At 45.5% G+C, this 23779-nt stretch overlaps 1 protein-coding gene across 1 annotated transcript in view; it reads right to left on the bottom strand.

The window, feature by feature from the left end:
• Positions 1-23355, bottom strand: part of iqgap3 (IQ motif containing GTPase activating protein 3) — a 28720-nt gene extending 5365 nt beyond the window's left edge. The window contains exons 1-28 of the mRNA XM_041243155.1: positions 23156-23355; positions 22120-22207; positions 21309-21472; positions 20734-20821; positions 19654-19817; positions 18861-19021; positions 16811-16935; positions 15638-15801; positions 15408-15498; positions 14155-14322; positions 13220-13362; positions 12708-12878; positions 12139-12222; positions 11355-11426; positions 10568-10637; positions 9788-9996; positions 9446-9598; positions 8751-8914; positions 8167-8391; positions 7101-7241; positions 6816-6900; positions 6163-6395; positions 4205-4337; positions 3520-3622; positions 2564-2711; positions 2039-2126; positions 1272-1484; positions 250-416 (exon numbers count right to left, since the gene is read on the bottom strand). Of these exons, the coding sequence (XP_041099089.1) occupies positions 250-416; positions 1272-1484; positions 2039-2126; positions 2564-2711; positions 3520-3622; positions 4205-4337; positions 6163-6395; positions 6816-6900; positions 7101-7241; positions 8167-8391; positions 8751-8914; positions 9446-9598; positions 9788-9996; positions 10568-10637; positions 11355-11426; positions 12139-12222; positions 12708-12878; positions 13220-13362; positions 14155-14322; positions 15408-15498; positions 15638-15801; positions 16811-16935; positions 18861-19021; positions 19654-19817; positions 20734-20821; positions 21309-21472; positions 22120-22207; positions 23156-23248 (3908 nt within the window). The 5' untranslated portion in view covers positions 23249-23355. The remainder of the gene's footprint in view (positions 1-249; positions 417-1271; positions 1485-2038; positions 2127-2563; positions 2712-3519; positions 3623-4204; positions 4338-6162; positions 6396-6815; positions 6901-7100; positions 7242-8166; positions 8392-8750; positions 8915-9445; positions 9599-9787; positions 9997-10567; positions 10638-11354; positions 11427-12138; positions 12223-12707; positions 12879-13219; positions 13363-14154; positions 14323-15407; positions 15499-15637; positions 15802-16810; positions 16936-18860; positions 19022-19653; positions 19818-20733; positions 20822-21308; positions 21473-22119; positions 22208-23155) is intronic.
• Between the last annotated feature and the right edge of the window lie 424 nt (positions 23356-23779).

Raw genomic sequence — 23779 nt, 5'->3', positions numbered from 1 at the left:
CCAGGGGGCTGCACCCTCGTTCAGTGCCTGTGCTGTGGGTTAGGGTGCAGGTATGGGGGCTGCATCCTCGTTCAGTGCCTGTTCTGTGGGTTAGGGGTACCCCAGGGGGCTGCACCCTCGTTCAGTGCCTGTGCTGTGGGTTAGGGTGCAGGTATGGGGGCTGCATCCTCGTTCAGTGCCTGTGCTGTGGGTTAGGGGTACCCCAGGGGGCTGCACCCTGGTTCAGTGCCTGTGCTGTAGTTCACGTACCGGCCCCTGGCTGCCAGCTTGTCCAGGCAGGTCTTGATGTACTGGCTGTAGTAATCCATCTGTTCCGAGTGGAAGGCACTCTTGCAGTTCAGCCCCTGCAGGGTGTGCCTCAACTTCACCAGCTCAGCCTGCCTGCGCTGCCGGTAACGCCGCTGGTTACGGATATCCTGGAGCACAGAGACCACAGGGGATATTTACAGGGGCCAAAGATACATGTTAGCCTCCGTGTACGATTGAAGTAGCTTCAAATGTCATTTTTCTCTGAATCTGCTTTTACAGTATCTGGCTTTGAGCTCGCCTGGAGAATCCTAAGTGCTAGGACTACAACAAATTGGCAATGCTGGTGACCAATCAAAAAAGCCATCACAAGAGGCTAACCACTTTTTAGAACTTACAGCAAGAATTAAAATAAGGCAGTTTGCTCCATTCCTGATTTAATAGGAGTTGAAGAAGACACACCTGAGCTTATTACCTGTACACTGGGGCTAATCAAGCTCGTAGTAAAACCTGGAATGGGTGAAACCGCTATGCAACAGGAGTCTTATTTCCATCCTTGTACTACAACAATTATTTGTGTGCTGTATGCAAGGCTGTATGTGTGCAGCATTTAACTGTAGATGGAAAAGACTGAAGAAATATTGAATAGGAAATAAAATCACACGAGGTTAACGCTTATAGCTGACATTTGCAAACGGTTAAATGTTGAGGCAAGATTCTATACATCCAAAACTTGGCTAAGATTTAGCCCTCTGTACTCTGAACTGTAGACCGCTCCCCCCACGCAGTGCTGTTACCTCGGCTATGTCAGCGAGTATCTCAGTGAATCTGCTCTGCTAGCGCAGTGCTGTTACCTCGGCGATGTCAGCGAGTATCTCAGTGAATCTGCTCTGCTAGTGCAGTGCTGTTACCTTGGCGATGTCAGCGAGTATCTCAGTGAATCTGCTCTGCTAGCGCAGTGCTGTTACCTCGGCGATGTCAGCGAGTATCTCAGTGAATCTGCTCTGCTAGCACAGTGCTGTTACCTTGGCGATGTCAGCGAGTATCTCAGTGAATCTGCTCTGGTAGTGCAGTGCTCCCATGGCCTCCAGCTTGCGCAGGTTGCGATGGATCTTCCTCTTCTTCTCCTCCAGGGACAGGTTGTCGTCGGCGACGATGGACTTGTTCCGCTTCATCTTCTCGGGGGTGCGGGCGTCGCGCAGCGCTCGTCTCTGCATCATGCGCCAGTGCTCCGCCTCCTAGACACACAGACAGAGGGGTTCCTCCGATTCATACACTGAAGCCCAAGCGCCCCCGTGGTTGAGGAGAAGTGTGAATGCAACAGGGGGCGGAGATTTTTACAAGTATACATTCGCGAGGCAAGTTGACAGAAAACTGGTAAGACCACATCAATGCCTTGCAATTGAATTTCTCTTTGCTTTCGAACACTTTTCTACACTGTTCTTCCACACAAGCCCATGTGCTTTTCTGCAACAGAAGTGTAGGAGTGCTCTCCCCTGGCATGCTTACAGTAAAATGCTTGTGCTCATTCACCATGTCAGATTCTCTGCCTTTTCACTGCACTTCTACCAGAGATTTCCCTTGTGCTCTTTTCAAAGCCATTAAGATATTGTGAAACTCAAGGAGCACTGTATGGACAGCATTAGCATAATAAACTTCATGTCCTTCCTCACGTTTGTTTATCACTCTGATTTCAGCTGCCACCACACAGCAGATTGAACCCCCCTGCTCTCTTTGCTGCGTGGCATCAGATAGGCTGCCAGTCCCTGCCGCATGTGAGCAGCTTGCTCACCTGGTCCTCAGAAGCAGATGTTCGTAACAATAGAGGGAGAGAGTCTCCAGGCTGGGTCCTTATCACATCAATTATAAGCTGCTTGGTGCTGCAATAAAGCAACAGACCGCAATTACACACAGACTACAGACCCTCAGCTCTAACCACTACAGCCACACTTCCTGCCTCCCAGTCCCTCTAACCACTAGACCACACTGCTTCCTTCCTAGTCCCCCAGAACTAACCACTAGAGCCACACTGCTTTTTTTATTATTTAGTAGAACCTTTTATCGAAAGCGACTTACAGAGACTTGGGAGTGAACTTTGCATCACAACTGCTGCTTGGTTGTACATCTCATCCAAAGGACGAGTACAAGGAGTTTAAGCTCAGGGTCCCACAGTGTCAGTGGCTGAGCTGGGATTGGGCAGGGAACCTCTGGGCAACAAGCCCCTGACTTTAACCACTGGACCACCAAGATTCCCTCCCTCCCAGTCCCTCAGCTCTAACCACTAGACCACACCGCTTCCCTCCCAGTACCCTCTCACCTCAGCATGAGGCCTCTAGCATCAGGCTTGTCTTCATTGTCCTTGAAGTTGTCAAACTTGTTGGTCAGCGTCAGGGAAATTTCCATCCTGCTGCACCGAGCCAGGGTCTGCTCGGCATCAGGGTCGCTGGGGTTCCCCACTCCCTCCCCTGCAGAGACAGAGCGCGTCCCATCACATTGCAGGGGTGCGCAGGGCTTGAGAGAGCCGTGGCTGCTGATGGAAACCATGGTAACTCTAATACATTGAGCAGGGGAAATCATAAACTGGAGACTTACCTTTTCCCAATTTTCAAATCTTGATTAGAAGATAGCGGAAACCATTCTAACCCCACTGTGTTAGCGTGAACTATTAGCAGACTGCAGCACAGCTACAGCAATGCAACGGGACAGATGGAGATTACCAGGGGGGTTCTTAAAGTGAAACATGTTCGCACTTTCTGTGCTACCATTCTGCCAACTTCTGTGGCAACTACTGCCAAGTGCCACTGTCTGCGCTGCCATTAAAGATTATTTGTGAAGTGTACAGTTAGCATACTACAAAAGCAGCCTCATTCCACTGTAACTGCCCTTGTATTTGCAGAACCACTGCCTGCATCAGCATTGAATATCTGGTAGGGGCCTGTGCAAAGTATGGCTTGGGAAGATTGCCTGTACGGGTATGGCCAAAAGTTTTCCTTCACCCTCTATATAGAATTAACTGATTTTACTGCATAAAGTCAAATGAAACCTGCTGAATAATGTTAAGTTAACATATTGAATTACACACCACTTTGTAGTTTTCCATATACTTACCGAAAAACTGATTTCTAACATGAAATACTGTACTACTGTTAAGGCTTTCAGTAGACCCTTGCGATCTCATTTTGTAGTTTCTTTAATGACATGATGTTAAATAAAAGGCTCTAAATTAAAATCTCTCTCTCTCTGTCTATGAGTATGAGCGGGGGTGGTGGTTACCAGCGAGCGAGTGGACAGTGGGCACATCCCCCAGGTCTGCCAGCAGCTCGTGCAGAGGGGCAGTGTGATCAGGAGCCACAGAGTCCTGGTGTTCCAGCAGCAGCTAACAAAAACACAGGGGAACAAAACAAAGTCAAAATCAAAAAAGGATACATTTCATACCTGCTTAATATCCTGTTCTCTTTCTCTACTCTCGTCATTTCTGCCAAGATCCTTATTTGCTTTCTAACAATTCCAGCCTTGATGGTGTAAAGACTCTGAGGCTGATTGTGTTGCGCAGGCTGGCTGTGCATTGCTTTAGGGCTTCAGCGCACAGTGCAACACGAACATGCTTCCACTGCTCTCCACAACCAGCCACGAGGAGTCATTCAGAAGCAATTTTTGCTGCAAAATTCAAAAAGCAAAGTCAAAGTACGCATTTTTTTTCCATATGCAGACAGTCATTGTTTTGGTCATTATAAAATGTGCGTTTAAGCTAGTTATTACTAACACAGAGATGGAAATAAAGACTCAAGTTGCACAGCAGTTTCCATTGTAGGCCATGAAATGAGCCTGATTGGCCCCAGTGTATCCTTAACAAGCTCAGGGGTGTCTTATTAAACTCATAGTAAAACCAGGAATGGATCAAACCACTATGCAATGGGAGTTCCTGGTGGGACTCTCTGTGACGGTCACTGTCACTGACCTTGTGTGTGTTGATGAGCTCAGCGATGGTGATGTAGATGACTGGCTTGTTGAGGGTGACCATCTCTGAGTACTCGTCCACGCTGAAGCGTTCCTCGGGCGAGGGCACGTCACAGGCAGCCTGCAGGAACCTCCTGCACAGCCAGAGAAGAGGCAGCAGAGTAAGAGGCTGGTAGGCAGGCTGGAGGGGCCCCAAAGCAACCCTGCACAGCCAGAGAGGAGACTGCACAGCGAGAGGCTGGAGGAGCCCCAGCAACCCTGCACAGCCAGAGAGGAGACTGCACAGCGAGAGGCTGGCAGGCAGACTGGAGGAGCCCCAGTGCAACATCAGCAACTCCATGGAACCACAATGAGATCTCCGTGACATTCAAATATTCCAGAAAATGCCACTGGAAATGTATTGGCTATACATGATGGTGTTTGTGCACATTCACTTGGTATAATTTATAAAGGATTGTATCAAAGAGATGTACAGGGAACCAAGGCATAAACTAGATCTGAAATGAACACACACACTGTACTGTGCAAAAGAGGGCTTCTCTCGTTTCTTTATTCAGTCAGGTGACAGGGTATCAGATTTACTTTACTGGGACACGAACAAATGCTCTTGTTTTACAGTCAATTGAAAATGAAAGAAAATTGGAACATTAGTTTAAATCCTGAAAAACCCACACTGACTTTTTGTAAAACCAATATATTTGGGTCATGCTCTTTAACAAACAGTTTGCCTTTCAATATTTCTGAATGGCTCTCTCGTTCATTCTAAATTAACAATGGCCAAATGGTTATTCACAGGTGAAAGCTGCAAACACATGTTTTAGAAACTTTGAAAGAAAAATTGGTTACTATGTAAAACACTGAATATAAAAGCAAACAAAAATGCTTGCAACTACTTTATTCTCTTTTTATAATGTATCATCCACATGTTAATCTCTCTCAGCCCATGGCAAAGGCTTTACATCTATATACTAGCCTGTTAGTATGAACATGATAAAACTGACAAACACTGACCTCTAGTGGGAAAAAAAAAGGGACAAGGCCATTATTCAGCATTTATTCACTGCGTTTTCTAGGTTAAAATCAAATCTGTTGAATGCAGCCTTTCACACTTGAGCGTAATCATTACAAGAAAAAAAATCAAAACGTTACATTTTTGGACAAAAAATACCGCGATCACCACCCTGTCCTGCTAAATTTAGACATAATCTGAAGGCAATATGGATCAGGTACAAGCTGCCGCATGGTTATTGCTCCGAAAAAGAGAAAGATCTACACAAAACGTGTGTGTACAGTATGTGCATATCGGACAAATACTTTTTCATTTATTTCCGTAGTTATGAAATTCAAGAGGTTATCGCATATATGGTTGGCTGTGTGTGGCGCGAATGGGCACCCTGAGCCCTGGGTGCCAATAAAAAAAAAAAAGGGGGGAGCATGTGAGAGCAAATGAGACTGAGTGTCAGATCGGCCACTGTGTTGGTAACAAATAATCAACAATGTTACTGGCAACACAAACACTGTTTAAACAAAATTAGAAGTACAGACCAAAAGCAGGAGGGACTCCTGATCACTGTGCCGACTGTGTTCCATCGGCAGTGCTGCTTACCTGAAGCGCAGGTGCGTGTGTGAGATGTAGTGGTGGAGGGAGCGCAGGAGTGTGTGTGTGTGTGTGTGTGTGTGTGATGTAGTGGTGGAGGGAGCGCAGGTGTGTGTGTGTGTGTGATGTAGTGGTCGAGGGAGCGCAGTGCTGCTTACCTGAAGCGCAGGTGCGTGTGTGAGATGTAGTGGTGGAGGGAGCGCAGGTGTGTGTGTGTGTGTGTGTGATGTAGTGGTGGAGGGAGCGCAGTGCTGCTTACCTGAAGCGCAGGTGCGTGTGTGAGATGTAGTGGTGGAGGGAGCGCAGGTGTGTGTGTGTGTGTGTGTGTGATGTAGTGGTGGAGGGAGCGCAGTGCTGCTTACCTGAAGCGCAGGTGCGTGTGTGAGATGTAGTCGTTGAGGGAGCGCAGGTGCGCGCTGTCTCCCTGGAACAGCTTGTTGGCGGCTGCGTGCTGCAGGACCCGGGCGATGCTGCCCAGGGTGCGCCGGTGATCAGGGTGCAGAACCACGCCGGCAGAGTAATCCACGATGTCAAAGCCGTCCGGAGCCACCACCGCTGGGTTCATGTAGCGGTAATAGAGGAGATTCCCCACGATCTACACACACAAGCACACAGTCACACACCCCAGGCAACGCTGGCAGTGCACTGCTGGATTACCTTACCTAACATTAGCAATTAAACTCACACCCCGATTAGCTCGAATCTTGGATTATTTTAAATTAAAACACCGAGTAGTCCAAGATTAGCAATAAATAAATAGCAATAAATAAAGCAGATTAGTGTTCATGAATTACTAACTGTTCATAGTAGTTTTTTTTTTTTTTTATTTATATATATATATATATATATATATATATATAAATTACAATTCCAGAGAAATACATTTAACTAAAACATTTATCTTCATAAAAGGCTTATCTGGGGGAATTTATAAACTGATTTACTTAACGGATTAAAAGCCACGTTGGTCGCTAATAAATAAATAAATTAATAAATAAATAAATAAAAACCCTGCCTTGTAAAGCTCTTCCTCCGTTGCATCTGTGAATTTCTCCAGCAGGGAGTCCTTCAGCACCTTGGCTGTGTAGCGCATCCCATACCTGCACAACACCACACACACATGCCTTAGATAGATCTACTGTATCTACAGCAACTAGAACTAAACAGCAGTGCCTTAATAAATAAACCATCTGTGCAAGAAGCACTCGGAATGGCAAACACCATGAATAGGTAAGGGCCAGTTTAAGAGGTGCAGTTTGCAGCTGCCGCGGGAGAGTCCCTGTGCTCAGGAGGCACTCACGGGAGGATGTCGAGGTTGGAGGTGATGGCGTGGAGGAACCGGTCTGTCGTCCTCTTCAGGCTCCGCACAGCGATGTCCAGCCGGCGCTGCACCTCCGCGTGACTCAGAGCCTGCTCCGGAGTGACGGCATAGGGCAGCGAGCTGCGAGGGGAGAGGGAGGAAGCAAGGAGTGGGCTGCTCACAATGTCACCCACATGAGCCACCAGGCGCTTGGGGGTGCATTGGAGGATATGAGAGTCCTCTCCTGACCATGCCATGCCTGCGCTTCGTCCAGAGGATTAGTTATTTTATCAGTACTTCATTTCTGTTTAGAACCAGGTGCTACATTATTATGTCTAAATGAAAATGCTTAAGCAATATGTGTAGCTTTTGATTATTGAAATTAATAAAGGAAATGTTACATTTTGCGCTCCTTCGCACACAAATACAGAACACACAAGCATGTGTCAGGGACTGCCATGAGAAACAGAGGAGGGTGAACAAATACAAAGCATCACCGGGGACAAAATATAAAGGGCATGCCATCTCACTGACATGGCAAGAGGTGAGAGCAAGTGAAGCAGTAACCAGACTGAAAACCACACAACACAGCAAAATAGGAGTGGGTGTTTTTTTAAAAGACAGAAATGCATTAATGAGACTGCAGCTCTGGCCAAAAGTTTTGCATCCCCCTACATTAACAAAATTTGCTTCATAAAGGTCAATGAAACCTGCTGAATAATGTTACACTAACATATTGAATTACACACCGCTTTGTAGGTTATAGTTAAACTAACACCAATTGAAAAATGTGACACTTTGAAATCTAACAAATACTGTAGAACTATTAATGTCTTCCAGTATCCATTTTTAAGCTATCATTTTGTTGTGTCTTCGATTACATGAGAAATCTAAAATCTAAAATGACCTTTTAATTAGGTCTCAATCCTAAAATCGTAGGTGATGCAAAGCTTTGGTCCAGAGCCGTGTGCTCAGGGTGTTTGAGTCATGAGCACTCTGTGGCAGTGTGGAGATCTGAGATCGTTCCATCAGTAGAACAGGGGCGTGGCTGGGGTTCAGATCCTACCTCCTCTGCCCGGTCTGCGACTCTGTCTGGTTGATCCAGCTCTTGTAAATGTCCACGGGGTCCGTTTGGATGTTCAGGGTTTTGTCCTGGAGGACCTCTTTGACAGGCGGACCCAGGATCTCCCGCAGAGCATTATGGCCCCGGGCGTTCCGGTAAAAACTGACCAGCAGGCGGATCACCGTGGGGTTCCCGGTGACGATGTCCTGCATCTGGTCCACCCTCGACCTGGGGGTGAGGGGGGGACAGAAACACAATCAGATTCAAGAGCAAGTCAAATCACCAGGACCTGCATCCACTTGCAGGTCTTTAGTTTCTCTCAACACAAGCAAGGTTATACAATACATTTTTTTTGCAGTTTTGGTTCTAATACAAATCTAGTAGTCTTCTCAATTATTATTATATTGTCTCAATGTGTGGTTATAAAAGACGATGAGGCTTTTTTTTGGCTGATACCCGTCTTGAAAAAAAAAAAAATTATATATTTTTTTTTTTTCCCCAATACTATAATCAGCGCGCCTCTATCTCTCTCTCTCTCACCTGATCTCCTCCTGCAGGGCAGTGCTGATCAGCCCCAACCTCCTTACCTGATCTCCTCTCGCAGGGCAGTGCTGAAGAGCTGCAGCAGCAGGCAGGCCTCCCTGCTGTCCGAGGCATAGTTATACACAGTGAAGATCACAGACTCCATGAACCTGGTGGACTTGTTCACAGGCATCTGGAAGATCAGCCTGGACAGGAATATTGGCTGGGTCTGAAAACAACGAGATTACAGAGCAGGCTGTTTGTGCTTCAGAGTGTCGTAATGAAGCAGGCTACTGTTCTTGTATTTATTTATTAAACCAAACAGAACCCTGGAGATACACAGCTATGGCCAAAAGTTTTGCTTCACGTAGAATTTTTGGGTTGAGAAACATCATGTAATCAAATTAACTACAAAATTATATTGCAAAAATCTACCGGAATCCAGAACAGTGGTACAATATTTAAAGTAAGATTTCAAAATGTTATATTTTTCAAATTGTTGTCAGTTTTTCGTTAAGTATATGAAAAATTTCAAAGCGGAGTGTAATTCAATAAGTTAACATAACACTATTCAGCAGGTTTCAAAATGAGTTATTTCTATAGGGTGATGCTAAACTTCTGGCCATAGCTGTGCATCTCGTATTCAAGGGGGTCCTGGCAAAAGAGGCAGCGGGAAATAAAACCAATGGCAAAAAGTAGACTAATCATTCAAACAGGACAGGACTTGAAACAGCATGCAGTGCACCCAGGCCAGCCTGACCTGCAACAGGTAGAAGAGGTGCTGGTAGGCCTCCAGCTTCTCTCGCTTCTCCTTGCTCAGGGATTTCAGCCCTTTCTGTTTGTCCAGCGCCATCATGTCCGAGAGCTGCTCCTTGTTCTTCCTGGTCAGCTTCTTGCAGTGAGACACCACCTCCTGAAAACACCAGCACACAGGCACACGAATGAGGAGGGGCTCAGAGAGACACCCCAGCACACAGGCACACGAGTGAGGAGGGGCGCAGAGAGACACCCCAGCACACAGGCACACGAGTGAGGAGGGGCTCAGAGAGACACCCCCAGCACACAGGCACACGAGTGAGGAGGGGCTCAGAGAGACACCCACCTGCAGTGTGATGCGGTTGCGCACTAGCAGACCGATCTTCAGGTCCATGATTGCGAGGTCGCTCTCCAGCCCCTGGTTGGCGCGGATGCTCCTCACCACCTCCTCCCGCAGCCTCTGCAGCTCCCTCTCCTGGAGGAGATCGGCTTCGCCCCGCTCCAGGAGATGAGCAAACCTGCGCACCACCGAGAGGGGAGGGGCCTCTCTGCCCACTGCGGGAGAGGAGACAGGAGATCGTTTTGAGATAAGACGTGCATCACGACACACGGTGACGGTCCTGACAGGCTACTTGTGTAGGGTGAACATTAAAGATCAATGAGCTTGGAAGAGTATTCATAACACATTCAGCAATCACATTCTCCACTCGAGAACCTCTTGGGAACAACACTGAGCCGCACTGTGCTTTGGTCTTGCATCACAACACAAACCTCTATTACAATACATCAAGACTCCTCGATAAATGATGAACCATCACACTCCGGCAAACCTACCAGCCGGACCTACAGCCCTGGTTTACAGTTTTGAACACAAAAAAACACCAACATTTTTACCAAGCCTGCTGTCCCTTTGCTTGGTTACCCGCTTGCTGTTTTGTGGTCGGCCAGACTGCACAAGATGACATCTCTTCTAACAAGACAACCTGCTGTGTATGCAATGTACGAACGTGCAGTATATAGTCCAATTGAAGACCAGCAGTTTGGGAGGAAATGTTCTGGGGGTTAGATTACACCCTTTGAGCTGCTACTAGGCCACACCAATGAGATACTGGCAAAATAGTCCTACCCAGCATTCTGTAGTCCTCACGAGCCTTGTTAGCTCGGAAGAACGCTTGGATCTTTATTACCGATTTAACCTGAAAAAAAAAAAAAAAGAAATATACTAATACAGATTCTTCAGCAAGCCACTGCGTTAATGAATTTGGATTGATCAGACAATCTGCTAAACAATTAAATCCCAGAGCTGTGTGAAAACCAGCGGGAGTAACATTAGTTAGAAGAGCAGCAGGACTTCAATCAGCCACTGCTTATAAAATGAAAAACACGTCTACTGAACACACACTGGATCCGCTGCCGAGAGCAAGACGCTTTGCATTTCATTTGTGTGACAGATTCGGAGTGCTTTGTGTTTCTGGTGACAGGCCTCTTCCACGTACAATGTTTGCAGCCTATTGAATGCACTGAGATACTGTGGGTTTGGGTGTTAATGTGCTTTCACCTGAGTTTATAGAAGTGAGAGACAGCGCCATCTAGTGATCTGGCACTTTGGATCAGGTTTCCTTGCATTTTTCTGGCAATACCTGCATATGCACTACATTGCACCGGTTTCTGATCTGGCCTATGTTCCACATGTCTACAACAGGCAACAAGAACTAAAGAGCAGCTGTTGGACTCGTGGTCAAAGCACCTTAACACAGGCTTATCAAAAACAGACAATACAAGTTTTAAAAGGTGTTACGTCCTTTTCCGGTAGGGGTGAGATTGACTCAGTGACCCAGCAGTGCCTTCACCCCAGGATCCCCCAGCTCCACACCGCTACCCCAGCTTGACCCACCCTGAAGAGTGGCACCTACATTGCTCCTGAAGTGCCGGAGCCTGGCCAGGTATCTCCTCCTTGCCAGCCACATCCTCGCCCACGCCTGGATCTGTGCAACAGTGAGCAGACACGTTAGAAACACACGCACACACCACTAAAACACACGCACACATTGCACAGAGAGAGTTAAATCACTGATTCTACAAAACTACGATTGAGGTGCAGCTGTATGTGGGCAGTGTACGCTGCTAGAATGTTTAATTGCCCGAGAGTGGCAATAAAATAAGCAGAACTGACCTCACCTGCCCTGGTGTAAGCAGAAGCTGTCAGGTCTAAATGCTGCCAACACACAGACATAAGCCAGCAACTAAGCTCTGCACGCAAAGGGGTGCAGAGACTGTACAAAACAGCAGCACTTGGAGGTGCATTGGAGAAGCATCGAGATTCTCCATGAACATACCCGCGCCGCGTCTATGCTTCTTCCACAGATTGGCGATTCATTTCTAGTGGTCTCCTTATTGTGTCCAATAATGATTTAGCTGTAAAACTGACTTTATTATTGGAATCAATAAAGGAATCCTGTTAAACTCTGCCTTGTTGTGTGTGCTCCTTCACAAAGGGAAATACATAAAGTATTTTCCTTACAGTATCTAATGTACCAAAGCTTATCACTAAACTAGTCATGCCAGTAACTTTCCCTGCCAAGGACACAAACACTCCACTATAGACGACTGAATGGTGGGACTGGGATTGCCTTTGTGTTAATGAAAGCCCATATTAAGTTCAATGTGACTCTATAGCCCCACGCGGTGGAAGCGTACCTTGAGGGCTGCGTGCGCGTTCTCCCGGAGAAACTGCAGCCTCTGCTGGTAATGTCTCTGCTGCAGATACCTTCTCCAGTGGCACTGAAAGATACGACACACAGCACAGCTGGTTACACTCTACAGCTAGGGACAAACCCTATAGAAGTAACACATGTTGCTTTAGAAAGTCAAATGAAACCTGCTGAATAATGTTACATGTTGAATTACACTTGTAGTTTTCCCCTATCTACTTAATGAAAAACTGGTAATTGAAAAATGTGACATTTCGAAATCTAACATGAAAAACTGTACTACTATTATGGCTTCTGGTAGACTTTTGCGATATTTTGTAGTGTTTGATTAGATACTGTTAAATAAAACATCTAAATTATGTTCGTATACTAATACTAGAGGAATATACACACACAGTATCTATCTATCTAATATATATCTTTATCTATACACACACACACACTAGGTGATGCAAAAGTTTTGGTCATGGCAGTACAGTATATTGCCCAGAGTCCAAGTCATTGAATGGAATGGGTCACATGGATCAGGACCCTGCGGGTGACTTGGCTGCCCACCTGGATGGTGAGGACTGCGGGGAGCTGCTTGCGCAGGAAGTGCCTGCGAGTGGCTAGCTGTGTGCGGAGGAGGTAGCCCCGGCCCCTGGCCTGCAGTCTGGTGATGAAGGGCTCACTGGCTCTCCACAGGCAATCCTGGTCGTGTGCAGCGCTCACCCGTGTCAGGATGGACTGCAGGACACAGGAAAGACAAGCTCATGAGAAGCACACAACCGCCAACACAGAGCAGTCGCACCTTCATTTAAAAAGAAGCAAACAAATCAATCAATACAGAGACAACACCAACCTGAAACAGAACAGCTGTGTCTTCATATAGAAAAAGAGTTTTGGGCAGTAAGTGCACTGCCCCTCCAAAACCATATTTTTGCATCTACTGTACTTAAATACAAGGATTTATTTGACTTTAAAACCAGAGTAGGTACTGTAAGCCGTGTAAGCGCATGTGAAAATGCTTTTTAAGAACTGTGAGAATGACACACACACACCGAGTGCAGGTGGGGTTGCACACTGACCTGGATCTCGTCCCGGCTGAGGTGCGTGCTGTTCTGAACGAACCCTTCAGGCTGTTCCCATGTTCCCTGGAAGCTGTGCAGGTGGAAATAGTAGCTGCCTCTCTCCCTCAGCGTGTGCCGGACCCAGGGGCTGCCGTTCTCCCCTGGAACACACAGCACACAGGGGCTGATATAAAACTGCACGCTGCAAAGGCATTCACTCTGGAATTCACTTCCAGGATCTACTCAGAGAACTCCCTCAACATCTTAAGCTCAAAATCTAGCTGAACAATTAGTGAGCAGTTATATATATATATATATATATATATATATATATATATATATATATATATATATATATATATATATTGCTCCAATTAACAGATTAATATGACCAATTAATCAAACTAAAGACCTGATTTATTATTTAAAAAAAAAAAAAAATCGGGCAAAAAAAAAACGGGCATTTTTGTGGCTGGGCATTTTGAACTCCTTCCTGTTATCAACACGTTATGCAGAATAAAACAGTTGCAGTTTGTGTGGTTCTTGTTATTTTTATAATAGGCAATGTGGCAGAAGTGAACGACATTTTAAAAATTAAACTGGGAACAGGATGAGAATGAAAAACACAAGAAAAAAGGGTAACCCCAAAAACAGCCTGCCTGAAAGTTAAGCTATACAGTAAAAACAGATCAGTCTCTTTCTTAAATATCGTAGGATGGAATGGGACAGGACATTTTTTGACAAGATCAGATGAAACAGAAATGATAATTCCTGTCTCACTCCCTAGTGTGTAGCCCACACTTAAGAATAACATTTACAGATATGCCAAAAGTTTTGCATCACACAGCATTAGGATTCTGACAATAAAAATCAATAAAAATACAGTTTGAACATAATTTAGATATTTTATTCAACATCATGAAATCAAAGAAACTCCAGCACAGGCAGCCTACCTTGCAGCAGCCTGGCCTTCATCAGTGCTGCTAGTTCAGCCTGGTAGTGCGGGGCGCACTCTGCGACCACGCTGCACAGACCCAGCTCAGGCAGCAGCAGCACCTTCAGGGTCTGAGAGGATCTCCCCTCCTTCGCTGCCTGGTTCACTGCAGCCAGACCCAGGGACACTGCAGACACACACAGTCACTGAGATTAGTAACGGATCAGAGTGCCTGGTTCACTGCACACACAGTCACTGAGATTAGTAACGGATCAGAGTGCCTGGTTCACTGCACACACAGTCACTGAGATTAGCAACGGATCAGAGTGCCTGGTTCACTGCACTGCACACAGTCACTGAGATTAGTAACGGACACAGTCACTGAGATTAGTAACGGATCAGAGTGCCTGGTTCACTGCACACACAGTCACTGAGATTAGCAACGGATCAGAGTGCCTGGTTCACTGCACACACAGTCACTGAGATTAGTAACGGATCAGAGTGCCTGGTTCACTGCACACAGTCACTGAGATTAGTAACGGATCAGAGTGCCTGGTTCACTGCACACACAGTCACTGAGATTAGTAATGGATCAGAGTGCCTGGTTCACTGCACACACAGTCACTGAGATTAGCAACGGATCAGAGATACAAATGATGCTAACTTTTATAGTTGCAATGACATAGGTGCACAAAACAGGGTTTAAAAATGAACCGGCTCTCAAATGTGTTTTAAGCAGAAGCCGTTTATACAGCCGCTCAATTCCTTCTGAACCTTAAGGGGTTAAAGCAGCAGTTTTAGATTCTGTTGAATTTCACAAAACATTTAAAACTTCAAGTTTAGGCGCATTTAAACTTTAACATAGTTGGAATGCTGGTAGCCACTCATATAACCTTAAACAGGATGACATGAAATAGACCATCAATACATTGTGAATACAGAATAAACAGCACTGCATGGGCCAGTCTATATTCCACATGAATATAAACTGTTAACGCCTCCAACTCCCATTGCATAGCAATAGGAGCCATTCCAGATTTGAGCTTAATATAGGCATACCCTAGTGTGAAACCTTCACTGTTTAAGAGCACTTCATTTGACTAAGTGACGGAGTATCTATTTAATAAAAATAGAACATTTCAAAAGAAAGAGATTTGAACTGATGAGGTGTTTTTTTTTTTTTGTGTGTGTCCCCGAATCCTGTCCGTGACCCCCAGTTTGAGACCCCCCCCCCCCTCCCCGAATCCTCTCCGTGACCCCCAGCAGCCTCACTCTTCAGGGCCCGGTGGGTGTCCTGGTTCGCTTTCCTGACTCCTTCCTGAATCTCTGCCAGCCACAGCTCTGCCCCAGGGTCCCGGGATTCCTGCAGCGGAAACAGAGAGACTGAAGCCTGCAAGTCTAAAGCAGCCTTACAGGGCAAGGCTGTGAACTAACACCGGCGCTTACTGCAATATTACCCCTACGAGAGTATCTCCAACCCCCTGGTTTGACAACCCCAGTACCTGAGCCTTCCGCTTCTTGGCCCAGGTCAGCACATCGTGGTAGCGCCTGGCATTGGCTGGCAGTACGTCAGCCAGGCCAGTAGAGGGCAGCATCAGCGCAGCCAGGGTGCTCTGTGGGTCGCTCTTCTCCAGAGCCTGATTGACCAGCCCAATGGACACAATCTCTGCAAGGGAAGAACAGACGTTGTGAAGCGTGCAAAACAGCTTCTTAGAAAAATATTCACCCCACAAAGGGAGATTGCAAAGCACACAGACACATCTGTGTGACCTACATCTATAGTCAAAAGTTTTGCATCACCCTATAGAATCAACTATTCTTTGTAAAGTCAAATAAAACCTGCTGAATAATGTTACATTAACATATTGAATTACATACTGCTTTCTAGTTTTTTTTTTTTTACATATATGACTCATGTTTTCAATGTGTCAGGTGTTTTGTTTGTGTTTTTTTTAAATATATAAATTTAATAGGTCGCCAATTGATTTTTACCTCGTTTTTCTCCCAATTTGAAATAGCCAATCTTATTTTTAGGCTCAGCTCACCACTACCTCCCCCGCGCTGACTCAGGAGCAGCGAGACGAACACACACTGTCCTCCGAAACATGTGCCATCAGCCGACTGCTTTTTTTCCTCCACTCTGCAGGTTCGCCATGCAGCCAACCCAGAGCTACAGCGTCGGAGGACACCGCAGCTCTGGGCAGCTTACAGGCAAGCCCGCAGGCGCCTGGCCAGACCACAGAGGTCGCTGGTGCGCGGTGAGCCGAGGACACCCTGGCCGACCTAAGCCCTCCCCCCCGCTCGGTCAACGTTCGGTCAATTGTGCACCACCCCTGGGAGCAGTTGTCCACGGTCGGCAATGGAATCCCAGTGACCTCCAGGCTATAGGATGCATCCTGCACTCCACGCGGAGCGCCTTTACCGGATGCGCCACTCGGGAGCTCAACATTTGGAAATCAAACATGAAATACTGTACTATTACGGCTTCTGGTTGACACTTGCAATATCATTATGTAGTTTCTTTGATGACATGATTCTTTTTTTATTGAATGATGTCTAAATCCTCTAGGTAATGCAAAACTTTTGGCCATAGTTGTACACTAGAGGCATGTGGAAGTAATATCATCGTGGAAACGGGCGTTGAGGCTTCCCTTGTCCTGGAAGGGGATACTCACGGTCATGCTCTTCCTGCACAGACAAGTTGACGTTATTCAGACCAGCCTGAAGCTCATTCCAGGACAGCAGAGCAGTGCCTTGTCTCAGAGCTGCAGTCCTCAGCTTGCACAGCTCATCAAAGTAACTGCAAGTAGAGTGCAGGCGCCAGCAGTCAGGGTCAAACAGGGTGCACACACGTGTTACACGTTTCCAGTCATTTTCAATTGTGCTTCACGCGTTAGCCATAGTGTTTGCACAGTACGAAGTGTGCAATTCAATGTATTTTATATTCAATAAGCCTTTTTTCACAGACAACGAAATGCTGCACACAGGGTCTTATTTTCAGAGCGTTTCCTCTATTCTTAAGCGAGCTTGAGGACTAAATCAGTACACCCTCGTTAGAACGCCCCCTCATTAGAACGAACCTTCGACTATAACGAACCTGGCCCTTGGACTGCAAATAAAACAAATATTTAAAAGTTTATAAAAAAAAAAAAAACACACTGTCAACATCCCGGTCTGTATGCATGGAATGCATCTCTTCAGTGAAGTCAACACTTTTGTCTTAAATACACACGCTGTATAACTGCCTCTGAAAGAAATAAATCATTTTATGTTGCAAATCTGGAAACTATATTGATCGTTTGAAAAGAAAGGAGTAATGCAGGCCTATCTCTGCTGTGAATACAGTTTGTCAAAAATCTTTTTTTTTGGCTTGTTCAGCAACATTGATTAAAGGAAAAAAAAAAAAACTTCTTATGTCAAACTTCATGTCGGGTTGATTTGGAATAAAAGCTGTGGGATTCTCGCATGCTGGATTAAGATTTGGTGCACTTTGAAACGATTCATGTCAGACTGATTTTGAATAAAAGTTCAGCTTCAGGGATTTTTGCTTTTCGTAGTGTGTTTTAATTCTTTAATGAATAGGATAAAGCAAAAGGCACAGTACTGCATACTTGAGACGAACAGGTACATGCAATTCTACTTTTATTCACAATCTCAATTTATTCACTTATTCCAACAGTTTACTCCTTTCGCGATAGCGAACCCCTCGACATAACGAACAAAAGGCTTGGACCCGACAGGTTTGTTACAGTGAGGGTGTGCTGTACGTCACTGGTTTGGATGTACTTTTATAAAACAAACAGGTGTTTTACCTCTTTCATAAAAAAGCAGTTAAAGAGCAAACGCTTTGAAGATACGTTTAAAAACGGAAACCAATACCTTGTTTCCATGAGCATGGATTGACCGCCAGTCCGAGCTGATCCGGATTCTCCTGTATTCCTTCTGAACCTCCATTGAGTCTACCTGAGTTGAGTGAAAAGTTTGGCGGCGTGCAGTGCCAGTTTGGCGGCGTGCAGTGCCAGTTTGGCGGCGTGCAGTGCCAGTTTGGCGGTTCTTTTCCAGCAAGCCTTGAAGCTAAGGTTGCATCCATTTGTTTACAATACCGACAGGATGGACGCTATTGCTTTGTTTCCAATAATCCTAACAATTCATTGGAGCTTCTTGTTACTAAAACACACGACACGAGAATATTCAAGCAGTGAAACCTGCTCACCCCGGAGGAGGATTACAGGTTTACACCCACCCTGTCACTTGATTGGTCAGTGTTGTGACTAACTAAAGATCAGGGGCAGCAGGGTTTTCAGCCCAGGTTGAGGGGCATAGAAACGAGGCATGCTAGCATCAACCCTTGTTTTCAGTTTAAGAACAACATTCATGATTGCCAGTTTTCATTGTGATGAAAATGTACTTTTTTGGGGACACATTTTAAAACATGCTGCTAATTCCTGGCATCCAATCAATTCCTGTGCTGTAGGTCACATGGGCAGATTGCCGCTATCCCATTGGGTCCTTGTAGTACAGGGTATTATTTCCTGTCGAGTGATTTGAAACATCAGCATAGCCCCAATTAAGAAAGAAACCTGCAATATGGCCTTGAGAATGGAAAAGGGGGGCAGTAATGATGTTGACAGTGCTTTTACAGGATGGAAATGGGTTAAAGCTTTGGTTAGCTTGTTAATGTGTGAACCTCAAGTTCTCCCTCATACAGGCCTGTGTATAACTTACCGCTGAGCAAAGCCGTCCTCGATATCGGCAAGACCTGCAGCGGGGCTAATCAGGGCTCTCCAGAATCCACTAGCATCGCCTGCCTCCAAGGCCTGGTTAATCAATGCCACTGCAGACAGCATCTCCACGGCAACAAACAGCTCCTCCTGCAACAGCACCCCCTAGGCACACAGCACTCACATTACTAAATCCCTTGAACTGGATCCTTTCTCAAATTTGTATAAAAGAAACTTCTGTTATTTCTGTGCAACACACACACTGAGCAGAAGCACTCGCTTGGGGCACTCAGTATTCAAAAGAGCCCTTGAACAAAGTGCCATGCAATGCTGAAACCAGTGGGTACACACTGCACTGTGTCTGATTTTCTTTCTACACAGCTGAAGGGCTTTTTTTTTAAATAACCATTTATGTAGATCCAAAATACAGGATGTGGATACGTGACTGGTTTAAAACACAGGAAGCCTTGAGGACTTGTAAAACACTTCAAGCTAGGACCATGTACTCAATGGGGTGCCACAGAGAACAGTGCTATTTCTCATCCTGATAAAGCACCCACATAATTAAGTAGCTTGTAAAATCAGAGGACTGGACTGAAACATGGTGTGTAGATCCTGTAAGAGTCAGAGAGGCAAGCAGGGAGAGAGGGAGACAGACAGGCAGGGATAGAGGGAGAGAGGCAGGAAGGGAGAGAGGCAGGCTGGCAGGGAGGGAGGGAGGGAGGAAGAGAAGCAGGCAGGGAGGGAGGGAGGAAGAGAGGGAGGCAGAGAGAGAGAGACAGGGATGTGTGTGTTACCTGTGGGTTCTGTGCCTGCAGAGCAGCGAGCTCTCGTTGGTACAGCTCAGCAGCAAAGGGGTAGACGTCAGGGAGCTCTGCATCCGGCTCCATCAGCTCCTTCACTGTCTCCCTGGGAATCCCCCGGCGTAGAGCAGCGTGGATACGAGACACTGCCTGCTCCACTGCAGAGGGGAGGGAGGGGAGAGACACACATGCACGCACACAGAGGTATTGGGATTAAATAAAAGCTGTTATTGCACAACACAGATGCGATACGTGCAATACAATCTGTGACTAGAACAGTCAACAGACTGTAAGATTTCTATAGGGTTCATACAGTCTTAGAAATTAATGACCCCACAGCATTCCTAGATAAGAAATTTTGTCTGTTAAATGCAAGTATGCAAACGTATAGTTTTGCATTATATACACTGCGTTGCGAAGCAGATTATTATTATTTATATATATAAATAATAATATATTATTATCATAGCGGACATTCATCACAAAGCACTTTACAAGATACGAGATTAGGGTGTGTGAACTATGCATCAGCTGCAAAGTCACTTACAACAACGTCTCACCCGAAAGACCCAGCACAAGGAGGTTCAGTGACTTGCTCAGGGTCACAAAGCGAGTCAGCGGCTGAGCTGGGATTGGAACCGGGGACCTCCTGGTTACAAGGCCTGTTTCTTTAACCACTGGACCACACAGCCTCAGCTGAGCTTGATTCAAGTTTAAACATACTTTCTTCATACATGGTAAACAAAAGCAATACTCCATGAATGTTCTGAAGTGCTACAGTTATTTCCTTCATGAAGCCATAACCCTGGGTCATCCTCACTTATGAAATACCTGCAGTACTTCATGAACATATATACAGGATGCCATGCATGCAATTGGAAAACATCCCATTATTGATCTCTCTACTTCTAACCTGATTGACTTCGACAATCCACAAGATTGAAAATAGGAAAGAAAATATGTATTTGAATTAAGTGACCAGACAGCTCTAGAGCTACAGATGTATAGCTATGTGATAAGGGTAGATTTGCAGTCAGGGCTAGTTGGGGTGTATAGAAGTGTTGTGTAACTCACTGGCGTGACTGCGCTGTGCGTTCTCATTGGCAGCGTTGACTCCCTCCTGCAGCTCCTCTCTGTCCAGCGGCTCCACACAGCCCAGGTCCTGCAACACAAACACACACAGAGAACTGCAGGAGATTCAAAGCACAGCACTGCAGGCTCACTGAGCGCAGGGCACAGAGAGAGCCGGCATTTCAACACATACGGCTTGATCACAATACAAGTTATCTCAACATCTCCACATTGCAAACCGTTACATCGAGATCATTATCTTGTACTTGTGTCGTTATTACGGTCCTTGAACCTCAATAATAGTTAAATGACAGATTTAAGTTGATGATCCTTTTAGTGAAAAAAAAGATAAAATTGTTAAATAATGAACACTCAGTATGGCATTTGCCACGATGTATATCAACAGCATGTACAGCATGGTATTCAATAATAAATGGCAATTAATAGTTTAATGAAAATTGGATACTTTTAAAGCCCTAGATGTTGTTAGGTGAGATGCTAGTATTACAGTAAATACTATTAAAATGACTTCTTGTGAAAACTCTGACAGACAGACAGAGCCCTGCTGGCAGTCGTACCAGTGCCTTGTCCTGGCGGTGCAGGGAGAGCTGCTCCAGATACCAGTGGGAGAGCTCCCTGCGCAGCCCCTGCAGTGCCAGGGAGGGGGAGTGCAGGGCAGCGTGGAGAGCAGGGCCGTCTCTCATATCCAGAGCATCGTCCACCCGCTCCAGAGCAGCGCTCACTGAAACAGACACGCCTTCCATCAGAATAAACCGCAGCACCGTGGCAAACAAGCAAGGGGCAGCAGAGACACACCCACATCCTGCACTGAAATAATGCATTGATTTCAATAATTTCAGCAGTACAGTAAGCAGGGATGGAATACAACTCTCTCTCTCTCTCTGTATAGCGAACAGCCTCAGATGTATCTTGTTAAACTCATAGCAAAACCAGGAATGGATGAAACTTCTACACAATAGGAGTCTTACTGTAGGGGGGATGTCTGCCCCAAAACATTCAGTAACATACTTTACAGTCAAATGATACACTAGGAGGACAGAGACAAACTATATCAGTGACATAACTTTTTAAAAGATGTACAGGGGTTCAGGCAAGTGCTTAATTTATTTAGTGCGTATTTTAATTTATTTCAACTGGAATTTGATTTAAAAAAATGTCATTGAATAATCCATTTAACTAAGGTTTTACAAAATAAACAAGCATGACATTAGGGTGAGCCAGGCAAGGGATAGATAGAGATAGATAGATAGATATAGAGAGAGATACAGCTATAAACTCCCCCCCCCCCTTTACAAGTTTCTGTGCCCCAGAGGCTACCAGCCATGCCCAGTCACTAAACCAAGCTTGATTAATCCTCATCCCTCTCACCATTCACTTGGTTGATGTTGCTCTGGATCTCAGCCTGGGTCAAGTATTCCTCGTAAATGTCTTTCTCTTGGAAAGCATCAGGGTTGTACTGAAACACAGATTCATGCATTTTGGACATCCTCCTTGTATTTGTCATTTACATGGTTATAAATGATTTAAATTTACAATTACAAGTTATAACAAACAGTATTCTGACTTCACTGCTTTAGCTGTGCTGTAGTCATAAAACTATCTGAACCGCAAACATCCATGGGGTTTTAAAATGGACAACTCAAGAGTCGACCCTGGATGGAGAATTTTAAAGAGCTAGTTTGCTGCTTACAGGTGGCCAGAGTGATACATTTGATCCACTTAGAAATTTGAGATCCAGCTGATATTCAATAGGGCTCTGGAACTTGACTGTATTGCAGTAAGACTGGCAGATTCTACACCAATAACTAGATGGACACTGCAGGAGAGCCCGGATCAGAGGTCAGTCCGTGCTCATGGAAACAAGGTATTTGTTTAAGAGCCACAGCGATTACCAGGAAGCTCTTATACAGCCTTAGAACATCCTCTAGCTTACTAAAAAGAGGACTATATAGTAGCAGCTACACGAAGACGCTGCTTAAGAAGTTTTCTACTCATTTAAACTTCAGGATACTTCAAGAGCCATTTTGTGGACCTCAATGAAACATATACAGCTAAGCATCCATTGGAGAATCCTGGTTTAAAAACTGAGGAATACAAAGCAAGAGGGACATAGAGGAATATATATATATTCAGATCAGGCTCTCCTCAGGGGATGGTCATTGGTGTTGATTGGGCTGAATTACCAGTGCAAGTGAAACAAGTGAAGAAACAGCTGCTTGGGTCACAGAGTCTAAGAATCCCAGCAGCTGTTTCTTCATTAGTTCCGCTTGCAATGGCAAATCAGCCCAATCAACAGCAACGATCCTGGCCTGGTTTCTGTGGAGAGCTCAGTCTGAATAAGAGGTGTGTGCAGCTCCAACAGTAAGAAGGAAGCGATCCTCCAGGTAGCAGCAGGAACGCTCACCCTGTTCCGGGTGTTGCCACTCTTCTGTGACCGGGCTTGGTGCAGCATCTCCTGGTAGACTGGCGCCAGGCGCTCGTCGAGGTTCAGCAGCATGGCATTGGGGTTACGCAGGGCCAGTGCAGTGTCCTCCACAGAGCCCCTCTCCACCGCCTCGTTAATGGCAATCACCGCAGCGTGCACTGCAGCAGGAGGGGGTTATAGAACAGATCTGAACGCAGACAGAATTAACACATCCGCTAGACAACACTAGTAAAAAAAAAATAAAACAATGAGTAACTACCTACCAGGAAGAGTACTCTGAAGGTTAAAAGTTTTAAACGGTAATCAGAAGAGGAAACCCATGATGGGTATACTGTTTACTGAACATTAAGTCTAGCACTGGTTTCCACAATTATTAAAAAAAGTTTAATTATTTCTCTTGCTTTTTAATACCTGATCCATTGAATAACTCTTTCAAAAGGACGCCCGGATCAGAAAGCAGAGATATAAAAATTCTACTTCTTGAAGGGATGGAGAGCCAGTATGCAGTCAGTACTTAACAGAGAAGAATGAATTATTTCTTACTGACATTCATTCATTTAATCATTTTTTAACGTAGCCTTGATGCCCTTGCCTGCAGCTTCA

The sequence above is a fragment of the Polyodon spathula genome, unplaced genomic scaffold (assembly GCF_017654505.1).
Source record: "Polyodon spathula isolate WHYD16114869_AA unplaced genomic scaffold, ASM1765450v1 scaffolds_1595, whole genome shotgun sequence".
Lineage (NCBI taxonomy): Eukaryota > Metazoa > Chordata > Actinopteri > Acipenseriformes > Polyodontidae > Polyodon > Polyodon spathula.
The sequence above is the reverse complement of the archived record's forward strand: the minus strand, read 5'-3'. Positions and strand labels throughout refer to the sequence as shown.